This window comes from Callorhinchus milii, unplaced genomic scaffold, assembly GCF_018977255.1.
Source record: "Callorhinchus milii isolate IMCB2004 unplaced genomic scaffold, IMCB_Cmil_1.0 Scaffold1170, whole genome shotgun sequence".
Classification (NCBI taxonomy): Eukaryota; Metazoa; Chordata; class Chondrichthyes; order Chimaeriformes; family Callorhinchidae; genus Callorhinchus; species Callorhinchus milii.
This window is the reverse complement of record NW_024705911.1, coordinates 1-20046: the sequence shown is the minus strand read 5'-3', so window position 1 is coordinate 20046 and position 20046 is coordinate 1. Positions and strand designations below refer to the sequence as shown.

At 54.4% G+C, this 20046-nt stretch overlaps 1 protein-coding gene, 1 long non-coding RNA gene and 1 other non-coding gene across 3 annotated transcripts; 2 read left to right on the top strand and 1 right to left on the bottom strand.

Moving 5' to 3' along the window:
• Window positions 1-6: 6 nt before the first annotated feature.
• Window positions 7-7327, bottom strand: LOC121852735. The gene is made up of 3 exons (XR_006086228.1): window positions 7291-7327; window positions 437-521; window positions 7-118 (listed from the first exon to the last, which is right to left on the bottom strand). It is a non-coding gene; the product is annotated as an uncharacterized LOC121852735 (long non-coding RNA).
• Window positions 7328-7465: 138 nt separating this feature from the next.
• On the top strand, window positions 7466-19059 carry mtch2 (mitochondrial carrier homolog 2; the record flags this gene model as incomplete). The annotated part of the gene is given in 9 exon segments (XM_042346625.1): window positions 7466-7492; window positions 7579-7635; window positions 8152-8209; window positions 8408-8459; window positions 9072-9131; window positions 12140-12233; window positions 13887-13934; window positions 17751-17818; window positions 18984-19059. Coding segments are annotated over 9 exon segments (540 nt in total), but the record flags the coding sequence as incomplete, so codon positions are not given.
• A 600-nt stretch (window positions 19060-19659) lies between these two features.
• Window positions 19660-19782, top strand: LOC121852736. Its single transcript, XR_006086229.1, has one exon.
• The last annotated feature ends 264 nt before the right edge of the window (window positions 19783-20046 follow it).

Here is a 20046-nt window from a genome sequence, read left to right as displayed (position 1 = left end):
GCACTGTGTACCTGTAGCACTTTACTGTGTACGACGGTGCCCACAGCTCCTGCGCACAACCGGGGGGTCAGGCCTCGAAACAAACCCATCTTCCCATCAATAGCCACGATGTGCTTGGCTGCATGACACAGACGTCAACAGTTACTCACCCGTCTTTCCCCCACACCCCCCCCCCCCCCCGACCCCGTCACTCCGCACCCCCCCGACCCCGTCACTCTGCCACCCCCCGACCCCGTCACTCTGCCACCCCCCGACCCCGTCACTCTGCCACCCCCCCGACCCCGTCACTCTGCCACCCCCCGACCCCGTCACTCTGCCACCCGAATCCATCACTCTGGCACCATCCCCACCCGACTCCATCACTCTGCCACACACCCCTGACCCCGTCACTCCCCCCCATTCACCGACGCCTAGTCAGTCCCCCATATGAACCCACCGTAGGCAAAGAGTCCTGGCAGCTGGTACACAGGGGTTCTGAAGAGATTACGGCCGAGCATGGGAGACAGCGGCTCATGTCCCACCTGAGAGTACAAAAAGCAGATAACGGTCATCTCCCCTTCTCTTTCCCCACCCCCCACCCTCCGCCCCACCCACACCCAGAGCCCCCACCGTGCCTCGCTCATGCTGCTTGATAGAGAGGGATACAGCAATGAGGAAATACCTACACAAAAAAGAAACATACAGAAAGCATCTAAGAATCCTGAACACAAACCACAGGAAAGTGGTTTAGAAATGGAAGGTGCCCAAAGGCGAGACATCAGTCACCCATAATCATAGCCTCGTTACAGTAACCAGCCTGAACCACCCAGCCCACAGCCAGGTCATCACACCTGCCTGTTAGTTGATTGCCAAATAGCTTCCTGGGGGTAATAATTTCTTCAAAAAAATATTTTAAATAATAATAATTTGGTCACACAATCCACGACTGTTTGTGGGACACTGATGTGCGCAATTGGCTGCCGCGTTCGCCCACAAAATATACAATTGCTATGCTTTACAGTATTTTCTGTGAAGGGCTTTGAGACGTCTCGAAAACGTGATAAGTGCTGTATCAAATACAAGGATTATTATTATTATTATTACCAGCAGAGCAGGGAGCTACACAGGCAGGTTCACACTGTAGTGAGAAGCACAGCCTCACGCCACAGTCTGCCTCAGCAACACTGTCTGAGAAGCCAGGACTGGGTCAGGAGACTGTGAGAAACAGTGAGAGGCAAGACCAGTGTCTGCTCCCTGGCCATCAATTATCTCAACAGGTTAGTGACAGCTGGGTATTGATAACTCGGCTCCACTGGCTCCCCGTCCCCCAGAGGACAGAGTTTACAATCCTCGGCCTCACTTTCAAAGCCCCCCGCAGTCTTGCTCACCTCCACCTCTGTGACCTTCTAAATTGTTTCTAAGCACTGGCCTGCTCCGTGCCCCTCACCCTGCCCACCATCCTCAGCCAGGCCTTCAGCCCTCACCCTCTGGAACTCCATCCCGGAGTCTCTCTGCCTCCCATCACCTCCTCCGTATCAACTTCCTCTTGATGGTGCCTTCAGCCATTTTCCCTTGGCCCCCAGCCCAAATCCAACCCTCAGCGAATTCAAACGTTATTAAAACTCTTGGAATATGTACATGTTCAGTAAATAACCTTGTAGCAGCATTGGGTGGGAAGGAGGAGCAGGCAATCTGATAATGTAACAGAAAAGAGAAATGCGGAGTCCTGTAGCTCAGTGGTCAGAGCACTCGCCTTGCAAGCGAGACACCTGGGTTCAATTCCCGGCAGGGCGAAACCTTGGGCAAGTTTCCTCACTCCACACTCCGAATAATAATTCCTCCAAAAACAAAACAATAATAAAATGGTCATTCTCAATCCACAACTGTTTGTGGGACATTGCTGTGCGCAATTGGCTGCCGTGTTTCACCCACAAATATACAGTCAATTCACTTTACAGCATATTCTGTGAAGCGCTTTGAGACGTTGAGAAGACGTAATAAGGGGCTATATCAAATGCAAGGATTATTATTATTATAAAAGCAGCAAAGAGAAACACCAACAGCGGGGAGATGACGAACGTCGTCACGATGGTGCTGCTGGTTGCTGTGACGTGCTGCTCCGTGGTACAGCCCGGAGGGGGAGACAAGCATTGCTGGACCTACTCCTCACGCTGTGGTGTTACCACGCCAGGCTGCAGGTGCTGCTGCTCAGGCTGAACAACTATGGCTGTCAGTGTGGCTCCGGAGGGGACAGCAAACCCCTGGACCAGGTGGACGACTGCTGTTACTACCCACTCATGAGACACTCGGCTGCCACAACCAGGTCAAGTGGAGTCTGTACATGTAGAAGTGGCAGCGGGCACAGACACTGTTTGTGGTTCATTGCTGTGCGCAATTGGGCTGCCGTGTTTCGCCCACAAATATACAGTCAATTCACTTTACAGCATATTCTGCTAAGTCTGCACAAGAATGTCCTGTCAGTGTGACCAAGAACTTGCCGAGTGCCTGTGCCACACCAAATGGACACACTATTCCTACACCAGGCAGCTGTGTAAGGACAACAAGTCCATCTGTCCAGCCATTTCCCCAACGCCTCCACCATCAGTGAGTGGAGCAAACAAGGTGTCTGAGCAGCCAGGACCGGTAAAGTATAGCACAAATGAGCACTGGCACAGCTCAGCACAGGTACAGCTCAGGATTGGCACAGCTTAGCACTGGCACAGCGCAGGTACTGTACAGAAGAGGCACAAACAGGCTGCCTCAGCTTTCCTCACTTCACAGGAAGGAAGATGGAGGCTATGGTTGAGGTTGCACGAGTCAGAGGAATGCCTAAGATGAAGATACAAAGCTGCAGCTTAGTGATCCCCTGCCCCCCGTCCCCCCCACCCAACTGCCTGGAAATCACACAGAGCAAAGCTGAGGTCTGGCCATGTGTGTGTGCTCAGTGTCTCCATCTTAATTATACATTATAATAATCCTCCAAAAACAAAACAATAATAAATTGGTCATTTTCAATCTACGACTGTTTGTGGGACATTGCTGTGCGCAATTGGCTGCCGCGTTCGCCCACAAATATAGTCAATTCACTTTACAGTGTGTTCTGTGAAGCGCTTTGGGACGTCCTCCTGACGTGAAAAGCGCTATATCAAATGCAAGGATTATTATTATTATTACATGTGATTGAGTGTCAGATTCACACGCCCTGTAACTGTGGAGCTCAACCACAGGGAAACAAAGCCACAAAATGGCTGCCTCGGCCCAATCCTTATCTCTACAGGGTTCTCACGGTTCAACTCAACCACTTTCACTTTTCAGCTCTCCCAGAAGAGAGAGGTGAGTCACTGCTCCCAGCGCACTCTCTGTGTTACTCTCTCCCACTCTGGGGTGAGGGTTCAGCACAGACATATACTGCTTGACGGTACATGTGACCATGTGGCGTGTGCTGGCACTGACGTGCTGCCATTAGGCTGGGACATTTGACATTGGCGTTTAGAACAGTAGCCAGGAGCTGACTGGTGATTGCAACCGGGCACAGCTCAAAGGCACTCTCTACAGCCAGCATCTAGTCAATGAAGAAAACCTTCACAGAGGCAGCGTGGGACTTTGCTGGGAGGGAGGGAGGTAAGGTTCTGGGACAGAAAGAATGGCTGAGTACATTTCTTGTCGGCCTCCAACTCCTCCCTCCACAGGCTGTAGATCATTCAGAACTCTGCAGCCTGTGTCCTCTCCCACACCAGGCTCCGTGATCCTATCACCTCCACTCAGCGGGCTCCAGGCCTGCTTCATGTCCCCCGCCTTGCCCGCCCCACCACTGGCGGGGAGGGGCTTCTGCCACTCTGCCCCCCCCACCCTCTAGAACTCCATCCCGCAGTCCCTCAGCTTCACCCCCTCCCTTGCCTCCTTCAAGGCCCTCCTCTTCGACTGCACTTTTGATCACCCTGCGTCCCCCCTACCTTCCACCCTCCCCGACTACCAGCTCGGGCCCGAAATACTGACAGTCCAGCGGCTTAGGACATCCTCCCGACATGAAAAGTGCTTTACAAATGTGATTTTGTTGCTGTTTCAATTTAAGTAACTTCACGATTTGTGTTTAATTACTTAAGTCCTATTCTTTCCTTATGTCTGTGCTGGAGCTCGCTCCCCCTCCCCTCCTACAATCATACCAGTGCTGATGCTCGCTCCCCCACGCCCTATCATATCTGGGCTTTTCTGACTTCACTGCCCTCCTCTCCTCCCTAAACCTCACCCTTCACATTAACTCACCGACCCACAATCGTGGTCATGCCCTCGACCTTGTTATCACCCACGACCTTGACATTTCCGACCTTAGCATAATGAACAAGGCCATCTCGGACCACTTCCTCATCCCTCTCTCCTCCACCAAGCCCTCAACCAACCTCTATCGCCGTGGAAAAGGCTACCCCCTGAGACCCTCACAAAGGCCCTCACATCCTCAAATATCCTATCCCTCTGGCCTTCCACCCGCAGAGATCCTGAAGCAGCCGTCCAGCTGCTCCATGATCGCCTCTCCTCCACCTTCAACTCCCTCGTCCCCCTGAAATCCAGGACCATCTCCAAACCCACCCGATCCCCCGGTACAACAACATCTCCGCCCCTAAAAACCCAAACCCGGCTGCTCGAGCGCAGATGGGGAAAACTGGCCTGACAGTCCACCGCCAACTGTGGCTCGAGCATCTCCACAGCTACCACCGTTCTTTGACAGCGCAAAAACGGCCTTCTACTCCAACATCATCTTGGAGGCTAAACACAACCCTAAAATCCTTTTTTCCACCACCCACTACCTCCGTGCCCCCCTCAGGCCTCCTCAATCTTCATATCAATGCCAAGTGCGAGGAGGTCATGGACTTCTTTTCATCTAAAATACACAACATCCGCCAGGCAGCCTCATCCACCTGCCCTTGTCACCCACCACCCTCTCTCTCCCCCTCACCCTCCCCATCATCTGCTCCTACCACGACACCCATTCTACATTCCTTCCTCCCCATCTCTCCCTCTTCCCTCTCACCCACCATCACCTTAATGAAACCCACCACCTGCCTCGACCCCCTCCCCACCAACTTGCTGGTCACCCAGTTCCCCCTCCTCTGTCCACTACTGGCTGACATCATCAATCCCTGCCCCCTCAAAACTGCTGTCATCACCCCGCTCCTCAAAAAACCTACCCTAGATCCCTCAAACCCCAACCACTATCGCCCTATCTTAAACCTGCTCTTCCTCGCAAAAGTCGTAGAACACATTGTTGCAAATCAACTTTGCGCACACCTCTCCTCCCACTCCCTCTTTGAACCCCTCCAGTCCGGCTTCCACTCTGCCCACAGTACAGAGACTGCGCTTGTGAAAGTCACAAACGACATCCTCTCTATCTGTGACCAGGGCTCCCTCTGCCTCCTTGTCCTCCTAGACCTCTCTGCTGCGTTCGATACATCCTCCTCCACCGCCTTTCCTCCGTCATCCACCTCAGTGGGACCGCACTCGCCTGGTTCGAGTCCTACCTCACAAACTGCCAGCAGTACATCTGCACAAACGGCTTCTCCTCCCGCTCTCACCCAGTTACCTGCGGGTACCCCAAGGATCCACCCTTGACCCCCTCCTCTTTCTGATCTATGTTCCCTTTTTGGGATGTCATCCGCAGACATGGGATACATTTCCACGTGTACGCGGACGACACCCAACTCTATTTATCCACCTCTCTTTGTGACCCCCAGTCCCCTGATGTTCTGTCAGCGGCCCGTCAGATCTCAGGAGGATGAGCGTGAATTTCCTACAGCTAAATGTTGAAAGACGGAAGCCATACTTTTTGGCTCTCGTTAACGTCTTAAATTGCATGGTTCTCACCTCCTCCACCTACTCGACCTCCCCCTAAAACTCTCCGAACCCGTACGGAACCCAGGCTTCAGGTTTGACCCCAAATTATCTTTCCTCCCCCACATCCGGTCCCTCACCAGCACTGCTTTCTTCCACCTCCAACGCATCGCCGTCTCCGCCAATAACTCTCTCCAAAAGCCGCTGAAACCCTAGTCCATGCCTTTCTCACCTCTCGGCTGGACTATTCCTGTCCTGTAGGAGTCCAGCTCAGAACCACTGAGCTAAGGAGTCCTCTAGCTCAGTGGTTAGAGCACTCGCTTTGCAAGTGAGAGACCTGAGTTCAATTCCAGGCAGAGGGCGAAACCTCGGGCAAGTTTCCTTACTCCACACAGAGCCTAATAATAATACCTCCAAAACAAAAAACAATAATAAATTGGTCACTTTCAATCCATGACTGTTTGTGGGACATTGCTGTGCGCAATTGGCTGCCGCATTTCGCCCACAAATACACAGTCAATTCACTTTACAGTACATTTTGTGAAGCGCTTTGAGCCGTCTAGAAGACGTGAAAAGCGCTATATCAAATGCAAGGATTATTATTATTATTATAACACCCTCCTCGCCGGTCGCCCATCCACCACCATCCATAAAATCCAAATCACACAAAACTCTGCCGCATGCATTCTTACCAGCACCAAACTCCGCTCCCCGATCAGCCCAGTTCTGGCCAGACTGCACTGGCTGCCTATCCCAGAGAGTATCCACTTCAAGATCCTCACCCTTTTCTTCAAATCCCTGCTCTCCTCTGCAACCCCCGACCTCTCTGACCTCCTCTCTCCTCACAACAGCATCTGTTGCCTTCGCTCCACCGGGTCTGACCTGCTCCTCGTCCTCCGATCCACCATCAGCAGCCATACCTTCAGCCATTGCACCCCGAGGCGCTGGAACTCCCTTCCTCACTCCCTTCGCCTCGCCCCCTCTCTTCTCACTTTCAGGTCTCAGCTGAAGACTTTTTTTTCGACCGCGCCTTTGGTCACCTTCCCCCCCCCCTCCCCCTGGCTTGGCCCCGGGATCCGTTACTGTGAAGGACTCTTGGAGGTGCCATCCGGCGTGGAGGGTGCTCGCTCCCCCTCCCCTGCCAATCATACCTGTGCTGGTGCTTGCTCACCTCTAAAGCTCACTCCTCTAATCCAATTCCCCTGCTCTTTCTCCACCATCACACTTGCCACCTACACTCAACCTCTTCACCTTCAGCCCCTGAAACACAGCTACACAGGACTCTGACCTTCACCGGTGTCCTTGCTCCTTGGCTGGTTAGCTCAGAATTCTGCAATGTGAAACTCTTTTGGCAGTTATAATATATATTTTCTGTGTGTCTATTAACATAGTGCAGATACAGACCATGTATATTAATAATAAACCTTGCATTTGATATTGATCGTGTTGTTGAGAGCAACAATTCTCCAGATAGAACTGGTGATTCACCTCTTGGCTGCTGTTTGGGATGGCTGTGTGCAAACTGCCGGTTGTGCTGACCTCACTGCCCTTTCCAGTGGCGGTGTGGGAGAGGGAGCTCACTGACATGTTTGTTTATATTGTTCTGATACTCAATTACAATCAACTGACCCTCTCCCCCCACCCCCCCCCTCTGTGGTTGCAGGTGTATCAGGCCCAGGAGGAAGCTGAGGTGAGTGGGTGCTGCTGAGGTTGTGTGATGGCCAGTGCGGGTGTAAGCTATGTTGACAGTCAGTAACGTTCAGTTTTTGTCCATAGACGTCAGCAGGTGACAGCAGGAAGCAAACCTCGTCCCTGGAGGTCGTGGTGCTGGAGGTGAGGGGCAGGTTGCGGGGGGGGTCCCGGGGGAGGGAGAGAGGTGTTGGGGGTGGGGGGTGTTGGTGCGCGTGAGTGGGGATTGTGGTGGGGATGTGATTGGTGGAATGTTGTGGGGTGTTCTATGTGAGGTGGGTGATGTGTTGGTGTGTGTGAGGGGGGTGTGTGTGTTAGGGGGCTTGTGTATGTGTGGGAGAGTTATGTGTGTGCGTGAGAGGTGTGTGTGTGTGAGGGAGAGTTGGGTGTGTGAGGGGTGTGTGAGGGAGAGTTGTATGTGAGGGGTGTATGTGTGTGTGAGGGGGCTTGTGTATGTGTGAGAGAGTTGTGTGTGCGTGAGGGGTGTGTGTGTGAGGGAGAGTTGCGTGTGTGAGGGAGAGTTATGTGTGTGAGGGGTCTGTGTGTGAGGGGTGAGGTGGGTATTTGTGAAGGGTGTGTGTGTGAGGGGTGTGTGTGAGGGGGGCGTGTGGGGGGGAACAGATCAGATGTTGAGCTGCTGTTTGATCCTCTTGTCCCCAGACGTCACGAGAGATGATCGCTCGCTCAGCGGCCACTGTCATCACGCACCCCTTCCACGGTACGTCCATCCTCCTCAGACTGCAACCCCTATCCCCACGTCCCCCCCCCTCCACACAGACTGCCCCACGCCCCCACCCACTCCCCCCACAGCCCACCCTTATGCCCCAACACTTCCCCCGTGCACACACACACCCCACTCGCCCTGTGCACGCCCCCCCCCCCCTCCCTTGGCTGAGTTGCTGTGTCTGTGTTTCAGTGATCACATTACGGTGTATGGTGCAGTTCATCGGAAGAGAATCCAAGTACAAGTCAGTGCTCCCCTCCCTCTCCCCCAGGCCCTCAACTCCCACACCTGTCTGGTGGGGGCTGGCAGTGTCTATCCTCCTGTTGGGGGTGGGGGGTATCTGCCTATTGTGTGTTGGGGGGTTGTCTGCCTGTTGTGGGTTGGGTGGAGGGTGTCTGCTTGTTGTGGGGTTGGGTGGTGGATGTCTGCCTGTTGTGGGGTTGGTGAGGGGTGTCTGCCTGTTGTGGGGTGGGCAGGTGGTGTCTGCCTGTTGTGGGTTGGGGGTGGGGGTGTCTGCCTGTTGTGGGGTGGGGATTGGTGTCTGCCTGTTGTGGGGTGGGGGCGCGGTGTCTGCCTGTTGTGGGGTGGGGGTGTGGTGTCTGCCTGTTGTGGGGTTGGGGGCGGGGTGTCTGCCTGTTGTGGGGTGGGGGATTGGTGTCTGCCTGTTGTGGGGTTGGGGGCGGGGTGTCTGCCTGTTGTGGGGTGGGGGATTGGTGTCTGCCTGTTGTGGGGTTGGGGGCGGGGGTGTCTGCCTGTTGTGGGGTGGGGGATTGGTGTCTGCCTGTTGTGGGGTTGGGGGCGGGGGTGTCTGCCTGTTGTGGGGTGGGGGGTAGTAACTGATCTCTTTTTCACACAGTGGGATATTTGATTCCGTGGCAACAATCTATCGTGAGGAGGGGCTCCTCGGGTTTTTTGCGTAAGTAACAATAGAGAGACTCCCCCTCCTCCAGCCAGACACAACCCCTCACCCCACCACCCCATCCCCCTGGACATATCCCCTACCAACCCACCCCAACACAAGAGTCGTGTGTGCCCCCTATGGGGGGATACGGTGTGTGTGGGGGGAGCGGGTTATGGTGGGTGTGTGTGTGTGTGTGTGGGGGGGGCGGGATACGGTGTGTGTGTGGGGGGCGGCTTATGGTGTGAGTGGGTGTGTGTGTGTCCCCACCCCACAACAGGCAGACACCACCCCCAACCCCACAACAGGCAGACACCACCCCCCACCCCACAACAGGCAGACCCCACCCCCCCACCCCACAACAGGCAGACACCCCCAACCCCACAACAGGCAGACACCATGCCACAACAGGCAGACACCCCCCACCAACCCCACAACAGGCAGACACCACCCCCCACCCCACAACAGGCAGACACCACCCCCCCACCCCACAACAGGCAGACACCATGCCACAGCAGGCAGACACCCCCCACCAACCCCACAACAGGCAGACATCCACCGCCCAACCCCACAACAAGCAGACACACCCACTCCCAACTGCGCTCTTTCCTTTCCACCCATTCACTCTTCGAACCCCTTCAGTCGGGTTTCGGTGCTGCCCATAGCACAGAAACTGCCCTGGTCAAGGTCACCAATGACATCCTGACCATCTGTGACCAGGGCTCCCTCTGCCTCCTCGTCCTCCTCGAGCTATCGGCCGCATTCGATACGGTCGACCACTCTATCCTCCTCCACCGTTTGTCCTCCCACCTCAACCTTCAAGGCACTGTCCTTGAGTGGTTTAGGTCGTACCTTTCTCACCGTCTTCACTTTGTCTCCACAAACGGCTTCTCCTCCATCCCCCGTAGTGTCTCATGCGGTGTCCCTCAGGGCTCTGTCCTCGGTCCCCTCCTCTTCACCCTTTATATGCTCCCCCTGTGGTGACATCATCCGCAGACATGGGGTTCACTCCCACTTGTATGCGGATGACACCCAACTCTACCTTTCCTCCTCTACCCTCAACTCCACGACCCCCGATGTCCTGACAGCTGTCTGTCCGACATCGAGTCCTGGACGAGAGACAACTTTCTTCAGCTCAACGTGCGAAAAACCGAGGCCCTCCACATTGGCTCATGTCAGCGCCTCCGCACCTCAGGCGCCGACACCATCAGCATCCAAGGCTGCACTCTCCACCTCTCAAAGCCAGTCAGGAACCTCGGCGTTTTGTTCGACCCTGAGCTGTCCTTTCTCCCTCACATCCGCACCACAACTGGCACCGCCTTCCATCACCACCGGAATGTCGCCAGACTACGGCACTACCTCACCCCTCACGCGGCTGAAACTGGTCCACACCTTTGTCACCTCAAGGTTGGACTATGGGAACTCTCTCCTCGTCGGCCTTCCCGGCCCTCCCTCCACACTGCAGGTCATTCAGAACTCTGCAGCTCGTGTACTGTCCGCACCAGACACCGCGACCACATCACTCCCACCCTCGCCCTCACTCCCACCCTCACCATCGCTCCCACCCTCGCCCTCGCTCGCCTCCACTGGCTCCCCATCCCCCAGAGGATCGAATTCAAGATCCTCATCCTCACCTATAAGGCCATCCACGGCCTCGCCCCCTCCTACCTCTCTGACCTACTATCCCCCTACCTACCTGCCCGTACCCTCCGTTCCTCCGGCTCCGGTCTGCTCCACGTCCCCCGCCCCAACCGCCCGACCATCGGTGGCCGGGCCTTCAGCCTCTCAGCCCCGAGGCTCTGGAACTCCATCCCCCAGTGCCTTCGCCGCTTCCTCCCACTCCTCCTTCAAGGCCGGTCTCAAAACCTTTCTCTTTGACCGAGCCTTCAGCTCCCTTCTCGACTCTCTTCCCCCTCCTCGCTCCCTCCCTTCCCTCCCCTCACCCTGACCATTTCCCCCCTCCTCGCTCCCTCCCTTCCCTCCCCTCACCCTGACCATTTCCCCCCTCCTCGCTCCCTCCCTTCCCTCCCCTCCCCCTGACCATTTCCCCGCTGCTCGGGTCCTGACCCAACTGTGCAGCGCCTTGGGACGTCCTCCTGACGTGAAAGGCGCTTTATAAATGGAATCTTGTTGTTGTTGTGTGGGGGGGAGATACGGTGTGTGCGTGTGGAGGTGGGGGGCAGGAAACGGTGTGTGGGGTGGGTGGGTTATGGTGTGTGTGGGTGTGTGTGTGGGGGGGTACGGTGTGTGTGGGTGTATGTGGGGGTTACGGTGGGTGGGGGTGTGGGGGGTGGTACGGTGTGGGGGCGTTATGGTGTGTGGGGGGGGGTACAGTGTGTGTGGGTGTGTGGGGGGTACGGTGTATGGGGGCGCGTACGGTGTGGGGGTGGGGGTTATGGTATGTGGGGGGAGTATGGTGTGTGTGAAGGTGGGTACGGTGGGTGTGTGGGGGGGGGTTATACAGTGTGTGTGTGGGGGGAGTACGGTGTGTGGTGGTGGGGGTACTGGGTGTGTGGGTGTGTGGGGGTCTACGGTGTGTGTGTGGGGGTACGGTGTGTGGGGTGGGGTACGGTGTGTGTGTGGGGGGGGTATGGTGTGTGTGTGTTGGGGGGTTACGGTATGTGTGTGTGTTTGGTGGGGTGGTTGGGGGGGGGGGATACGGTGTATGGGGGGGTACGGTGTGTGTGGGGGATACGGTGTATGGGGGGGGTACGGTGTATGTGGGTGGGGGTTATGGTTTGTGGGGGGGGTATGGTGTGTGTGGGGGGGGTACGATGTGTGTGGGGGGCTACGGTGTGTGGGGGAGGTACGGTGTGTGTGGGTGGGGGTTACGATATGGAGGGGGTTACGGTGTGTTGGGGGGATACGGTGTATGGGGGGGGTATGGTGTGTGTGAGTGGGGGTTACGGTATTGGGTGGGGTACGGTGTATGGGGTGGGTACGGTGTGTGGGGGGGTGAGGTGGGGGTGTGCGGGGGAGGACAGGGTGCGGTGTAATGTCTCCCTGACTCTGACTCTGGTTAACAGTGGGCTGATCCCTCGGTTGCTGGGTGACGTGCTCTCGCTGTGGCTGTGTAACCTGTTGGCTCACCTCATTCACACGTACGCATTGGACCCCAGTGTAAGTTACACTGTAGAGCAGAGCCTGACGCGTGGCTGGGAACTCGCAGCAGGTCAGGACCATCTGTGGAGAGAGGAACGTGGGTCTGGGAGCTGCCGGTTGTGTTTTTATTTCAGATTTCTGGTGGCGCGGTATTTTGCCTTCAGTGAGAGCCGGAGCCCCGGGCTGTCGGGGCGGATCGGTGGCTCGGAGTATTTACCTGGTTAAACGTCGGCACCTCCAGCCGTGAGCTTTGCTGCCGCTGTTTCCTCGCTCGCTTTGCTTCGCTGCCCGGCGCTGGGGCTAAGCAGTTGCGGCTATGCCAGAGGCTGGCAGCCAAGCCGTGTGTAGCTGTGGTCAACAACGCCCGGCCCGGCTGCAATGACAGTGTGGAGGTGACACGGGTCCTGAGCTCAGGCTGCCGGGTGGAGCTGTTTGTGCAGAAGGGTGTAGTTTGGACTGTTTAACGCGGTGCTTTTGCTGCCGTGTTTGCTGGTCCGTGTGTGGCCCGACTGCCACCCGATGACAGTGACAGCACACGGGGGGGCAAGATAGTGGGACCGTCTCTCTCTCTCGCTCTCTCTCCACGTCCCTCTCTCTCTCTCTCTCTCTCTCCACGTCCCTCTCTCTCTCTCTCCACGTCCCTCTCTCTCTCTCTCTCTCTCCACGTCCCTCTCTCGCTCTCTCTCCACGTCTCTTGCTCTCTCTCTCTCCCTCCACGTCTCTCTCTGTCCATGTTTCTCTCTCTCGCCACGTCTCTCTCTCCACGTCCCTCTCTCTCTCCACGTCCCTCTCTCTCTCTCCACGTCTCTCTCTTTCTCCACGTCCCTCTCTCTCTCTCTCTCTCCACGTCCCTCTCTCGCTCTCTCTCCACGTCTCTTGCTCTCTCTCTCTCCCTCCACGTGTCTCTCTGTCCATGTTTCTCTCTCTCGCCACGTCTCTCTCTCCACGTCTCTCTCTCTCTCTCTCCACGTCTCTCTCTCTCTCCACGTCTCTCTCTCTCTCCACGTCCCCCTCTCTCTCTCTCCACGTCCCTCTCTCGCTCTCTCTCCACGTGTCTTGCTCTCTCTCCCTCCACGTCTCTCTCCACATCTCTCTCTGTCCATGTTTCTCTCTCCACGTCTCTCTCTCTCCACGTCTTTCTCTCTCTCCACGTCTCTCTCTCTCTCTCTCCACATCTCTCTCTCTCCACATCTTTCTCTCTCTTGCTCTCTCCATGTCTCTCTCTCTTTCCACGTCTCTCTCTCTACGTCTCTTTCTCTCCAAGTCTCTCTCTCTCTCCATGTCTCTCTCCACGTCTCTCTCTCTCTCTCCACGTCTCTCTCTCGCTCCACGTCTCTCTCTCGCTCCATGTCTCTCTCTCTCTCTCCACGTCTCTCTCTCTCACCTCGTCCCCCTCTCTCTCTCCGCGTCCCTCTCCACATCCCTCTCTCCACGTCCCACTCGCTCTCTCTCCACATCTCTTGCTCTCTTTCTCTCCATGTCTCTCTCTCTCTCAGCATCTCTCTCTCTCTCTCTCCCCACGTCTGGCCAAGCCTGTAGTTGAGGTGTTGGGAGCTCTCAGTAACTCTCCACCACCTTTCCTTTTCCCATTCAACCTAAAGTTTGGCTTTTGTGGGATTTTTCTGGGATCGGTATCTGCTGTAAACTAACTGTTTGCTTTGCTTCCCACAGACCCTGCACGTGGCAGAGATGAAGAGTTACTCCCAGGCTGCCACAGGGGTAAGTGTAGTGACTGGAGCTTACTTCAACCAAAGGAACAGAGGGGCTCGGGTACACAGGGCACTTTGGGATGTGTGGGGGGTATTGTGTGTATGTGGGGTGGGGGGTTTATGATGTGTGTGGGGGTGTTAACGTGTGGGGTAGGACGGGTTGTGTGTGTTTGTGTGGAGGGGGTTATGATGTCTGTGTGGGGGGGGGTGTTATGGTGTGTGTGTGTGGGGGACGGTTATGGTGTATGGAGGTGGGGGTGTTACATAAGAACAAAAGAAATAGGAGCAGGAGTAGGTCATAACAGCTCCTCGAGCCTGTGCCCCGCCATTTATTAAGTTCATGGCTGATCTTCTAACCTAATTCCATTTCTCTGCCCTATCCCCACATCTCTTAATACCTTTAGTTTTTAAAAATCTATCAACCTCAGTCTTGAATATGGTCAAGGACTGAGCATCCACAGCCTCTGGGGTACAGAATTCCACAAATCCACTGCCCTCTGAGTGAAGAAATGTTTCAACTCAGATCGAAAAGGCTGACCCTTGATCTTCAGACTATGACCCCTAGTTTTAGATTCTCCAACCAGGGGAAACAGCCTCACGGCATCTACTCTGTCAAGACCCTTAAGATATGTTTCTATAAGATCACCTCTAATTCCTCTATATTCATATGCATGTGAATTCCATAAGATCACTACCCTCTGAGTGAAGAAGTGTTTCCTCAACTGTGTTCGAAAGGGCTGACTCTTATTCTTAAGATTGTGACCCCTAGTTCTAGATTCTCCTACCAGGCAAACCAGTCTCACACCGGCTACTCTGTCAAGTCCCATAAGAATCTTATATGTTTCTATAAGATCACGCCTAATTCTTCCATATTCTAGAGAGTATAGGCCTAGTTTACTCAACCTCTCCTCATAGGTCAACCCCCTCATCCCAGGCACTAACGTAGTGAATCTACGTTGCACCCCCTCTAAGGCGAGGATGTCCTTTCTTAAATAAGGAGACCAAAACTGCACACAATATTCTAGGTGTGGTCTCACAGGGCCCGATACAGTTGCAGCAAGACGTCTCTACTCTTGTATTCTAACCGTTTGCAATGAGAGCTAACATGCCATTAGCTTCCTAGTTGCTTGCTGTACCTGCATACTAACGTTTTGTGACTGGTGTACGAGGATACCAAATCCCTCTGAGCACTAACACTATCTAGTCTCTCCCCTCTAGAAAATAATCCGCTTTTCTGTTTTCACAACCCAGGTGAATAACTTCACACTACCCCACATTATATTTCATCTGCCACCTTCTTGCCCATTCACCTAGCCTATCTATATTCCTTTGCAATCGTTTTGTGTCATCCACAGAGCTTACTCTCCCACCGAGCTTTGTATCATCCGCAAATTTAGATATCTTAAGTTCTATTTCCTCGTCTAGATCATTGATATGGATTGTATATAGTTGAGGCCCAAGCACTGATCCTTGTGGCACTCCACTCGTCACATCCCGTCAATCTGAGGACACGTTTATCCCTACTCTTTATTTTCTTCCCGTTAGCCATTCTTCAATCCATGCTAATATATTGCCTTTAATTCCATGGTCCCTAATCTTGTGTAGTAGCCTTTTATGTGACACCTTGTCGAATGCCTTCTGAAAATCTAAATATGGAACATCTACTGGTTCCCCCTTTCTAACCTGCTGGTTACATCCTCAAAAAACTCTAAAAGGTTTGTTAAGCATGACTTCCTTTTTGTAAAGCCATGTTGACTCTGTCTAATCTTGTTCTGGTCTTCTGAGTATCCCAATACGATGTCCCTAATTAAGGATTCTAGAATTCTCTCTCCCACTGATGTCAGACTAACTGGTCTATAGTTCCCCATCTTTTCTCTCCCACCCTTCTTAAATAGTGGTGTTACGTTTGTGATCTTCCAATCAATGGGAACCGTTCCAGAATCCAGAGAATTTTGGAAGATCAAAAGCAAGGCATTCACTATCTCAGCAGCCATCGCTTTATAAACCCCAGGATACAGGCCATCAGGTCCAGGGGATTTATCAGTCTTTAGTCCCATCAGTTTCTCTAGTTTTTTTACTTTACTTCTTTAAGTTCCTCACTAACATCCCACTATTTTTGGTAAGCTTTTCGTATCTTCCCAAGTGAAGACAGAAGCAAAGTATTTGTTTAGTGACTCTGCCATTTCTTTATTCCCCATTATAATTTCTCCTGTCGCTCTCTGCCTGCAATGGACCCACATTTACTTTTATTAATCTCTTCCTCTTTGTGGAGTCCTGTAGCTCAGTGGTTAGAGCACTCGCTTTGCAAGCGAGAGACCTGAGTTCAATTCCAGGCAGAGGGCGAAACCTCGGGCAAGTTTCCTTACTCCACACAGAGCCTAATAATAATCCTCCAAAACCAAAAACAATAATAAATTGGTCATTTTCAATCTACGACTGTTTGTGGGACATTGCTGTGCGCAATTGGCTGCCGCGTTCGCCCACAAATATACAGTCAATTCACTTTACAGTGTGTTCTGTGAAGCGCTTTGGGACGTCCTCCTGACGTGAAAAGCGCTATATCAAATGCAAGGATTATTATTATTATTATTATATATACTTGTAAATGCTCTTACAATCTGTCTTTATATCTCTAGCTAGTTTACCGTCATATTCCATTTTCTCCTTCTTAATCGGTTTCCTTGTTATTCTGTGTTGGTTTCTGAAGCCCTCTCAATGCTCAGATTTACTGTTCTTTTTAGCAGTATTATAGGTCTCTTCTTTTAATTTTATACTTTCCTTAACTTCTCTATTCAGCCATGGTTGAACCACGTTTCCCAAGGAATTTTTATTTCTCAAGGGAATATGTGATCGCTGAGAATTATCTAATATATCTTTGAACGTTTGCCATTGCTTGTCTACCATCATATCTTTTAATTTACTTTCCCAGTCTATTTTAGCCGAATCCTCCCTCATACCTGCAAAGTTGGCTTGATTTCAGTCTCAGATCCTCATTTCGGAATTAACAACATCTCACTCCCCAACTTAATGTTAAATTCTATCGTATTCTGGTGACGGCCCTGGAGGAACCTGGACTTCCAGATCACTCATTAGCCCCGGTTTCATTACGCAATACAAGATCAGTGGGTTACAGTGTATGTTGGGGGGTTATGGTGTGTGTCGGGCAGGTTTATGGTGTGTGAGGGGTTTACAGTGTGTGTTGGGGGTTACGGTGTGTGTGTTGGGGGTTACGGTGTGTGGGGGGTTACGGTGTGGGGGGTTACGGTGTGTGGGGAGGGGTTACGGTGTGTGGGGGGTTACGGTGTGGGGGTGTTTACGGTATGTGTGGAGGGGTTATGGTGTGTGTGGGGGGAGTTCGGTGTGTGGGGGGGCGTTATGGTGTGTGTTGGGGGTTACGGTGTGTGGGGAGGGTTATGGTGTATATGTTGGTGGTTACGGTGTGTGTGGGGTGTGTTACGGTGTGTGTTGGGCGGGTTACGGTGTGTGTGGGGGTGGTCACGGTGTGTGTGTGGGAGGTCACGGTGTGTGTGTGGGAGGTTACGGTGTGTGTGTGGGGGATTACGGTGTGTGCGTGGTGGGTTACGGTGTGTGGGGGGGGGTTACAGTTTGTGTGGGGGTGGGGGTTACGGTTTGTGGGGAGGGTTTACGGTGTGTGTGGGGAGTTTATGGTGTGTGTGGTGGGGGTTTATGGTGTGTGTGGGGATGTTACGATGAGTGTGGGAGGGGTTGTGGTGTGTGTGTGTGAGGGTGCAGAGGGGATGGGGGCTGGTTACTGAGTGCTGTATTGTATGTGATGTTGTTGTGATGATAATGTGTTTGGCTGCAGTTCTTCGCCAGTATGCTGACCTACCCCTTTGTGCTGGTCTCCAATCTAATGGCCGTCAACAACTGTGGGTAGGTTTCTCTCCAGAGACATTAATCTGGGCCCAACCCGTGTGTTTCGTACAATCATACAATCAGAGCTCTGCTCTCTGTCACTGAGCCCCTGGAGGTGGAGTTGGCCGGGCAGTCTATTTGCCAAGGCCCTCACATGAGGACCTGGATTGAGCAGCTGCTGCTGAGTCAGTCTGGTCCATGGCATTGGACTTGCACCTGTAGAACATCACGGTGGCCGGCACCTCACCAGCCGCCCTATAAAGGTCCTCTCACCTTCCTGAAGGCAGATGCCCGTCTGATAGCTGCGGAGGAAGCTCTGAGGCTTGGGGTGGGGGGTCACAGCTGCTGGAGGGCGTTACCTGGATCCGAGTTTGTGACCCATTTGTACGTCCAGCGCCTGGAATCCACCCGGATTGGCTGCAGAGACATCAGCAGCTGCTGCTCCAACTCTGCACTTCCAAATGGGGGCACCATCGCTCAGTGGGGAAGGGACATGAGCCCGAGCTGTGATCAGGAAGTTGGTGGCAATGCTCTCACGCACTTCTTGCTGAGATGCGCTGCTCACTCTGAGCTCACTGTGAGCTCGCAGGGAGCTGCTGGTACCGAACATGCATCTGGTCAGGGCTCAAACCCGTGCTGATCGGATGTTGAATGACCAAATAGTGAGTGGGGGAGTGGGGGTGGTCGTGATGCTGAACTGGCTCCAGGTGACATGCCTGGCAATGGAATGTCGGCATCGAGCCAGCACTTGTGGCAGTCTCGGTAGTCTGGTTCCTGAGCCAAGCAGGTCTGCAGTATTGCTGGGCACTCACTGCTGATGACGGCACAGCCCGGCTCGTCGGCAGGACCTGGAAGGGCAGTCCAGTCACTGGGGGCAGGGAATCCTCCCACTCAGCTGCTGCATCCAAAGCCCTAACGGGCAGGATGGTCCCAGCTGGATAAGCAGTGGGGAAGCTTGCCGGGCAGCAATATCAATGGTCTATGTGGTTTTAGCTGGTTAGACTCCAGCAGTTACCCCAACTCTGGGGTCCCCAAGCCTTGGTAAACAGCGTGTCTGTCCCTCCCTCCCCCCTCCCAATGCTGTGCATGTTCACCTACAAATTCGCAGTCATTTCACAACTGAAGAGGTTTGAGACGTCCTCTCGGCCTGAAAGACACTAAACATGATTGTGATTGTGTGCAGGCTGGCTGGCAGCCTGCCCCCTTATGCAGCTGTTTACTCTTCCTGGATTGACTGCTGGAGGCACCTTAGCACACAGGTCAGTGGGCAAACAGCGGCCACAGCAGCTGCCACTTAGATTATGTTCCGTGTGTCTGTGAGCACGAGTGTGTGCGTGTGTGTGAGAGAGAGAACGGGTGTGTGAGAGAATGTGAGTGTGAGAACGAGTGCGAGAGAATGAGTGTGAGAATGTGCGAGAGAGAAGGGGAGTGTGTGTGAGAGGGTGTGAGAGGGAGAGAGTGTGTGAGAGAGGGAGTGTGAGGGAGAAGGGAGGGAAAGAGGGAGTGAGGGAGAGGGAGTGAGGAGGGAGGGAGAGGGAGTGTGTGAGGGAGTGAGGAGGGAGGGAGAGGGAGTGAGGAGGGAGGAGGAGGGAGGGAGAGGGAGGTGGAGGAGGGAGGGAGGGAGAGGGAGAGGGAGTGAGGAGGGAGGGAGAGGGAGTGTGTGAGGGAGTGAGGAGGGAGGGAGAGGGAGTGTGTGAGGGAGTGAGGAGGGAGGAGAGGGAGGTGTGAGGAGGAGGGAGGGAGAGGGAGGGAGTGAGGGGGAGGGAGGGAGTGTGTGAGGGGGGAGGGAGGGAGTGAGGAGGGAGGGAGAGGGAGTGTGTGAGGGAGTGAGGAGGGAGAGGGAGGGAGGGAGAGGGAGTGTGGCCGGAGCCGCTGCTGTATCAGTGATTATTGCAGAGAGACGCGGCCACACACAGTAACTTGGTTCCCGCCGACAGACCCCATAAAGCCATTGGGTGTTCTGTGCAAAGGTGTCAGACACACTCACCCCCCACTGGAGCTGTGTGCGGGAAGGGCCTGGGAGGGGAGCGGGGGTGGGGGCCGGGGGGGAGGGTGGTCCGGGGGGGTGGGGGGCCTGGGAGGGGAGCGGGGTGGGGGCCGGGGGGAGGTGGTGCGGGGGGGGGGGGGGGGGGTGGGGGGCGGGAGGGGGGCGGGGGTGGTGGTCGGCGGGGGGGGGGGGGGGTGGGGGGGGGGGGGGGGGGGAGGGGGGGGGGGGGGGGGGGTGGAGGTGGGGCGCGGGGGGGTGG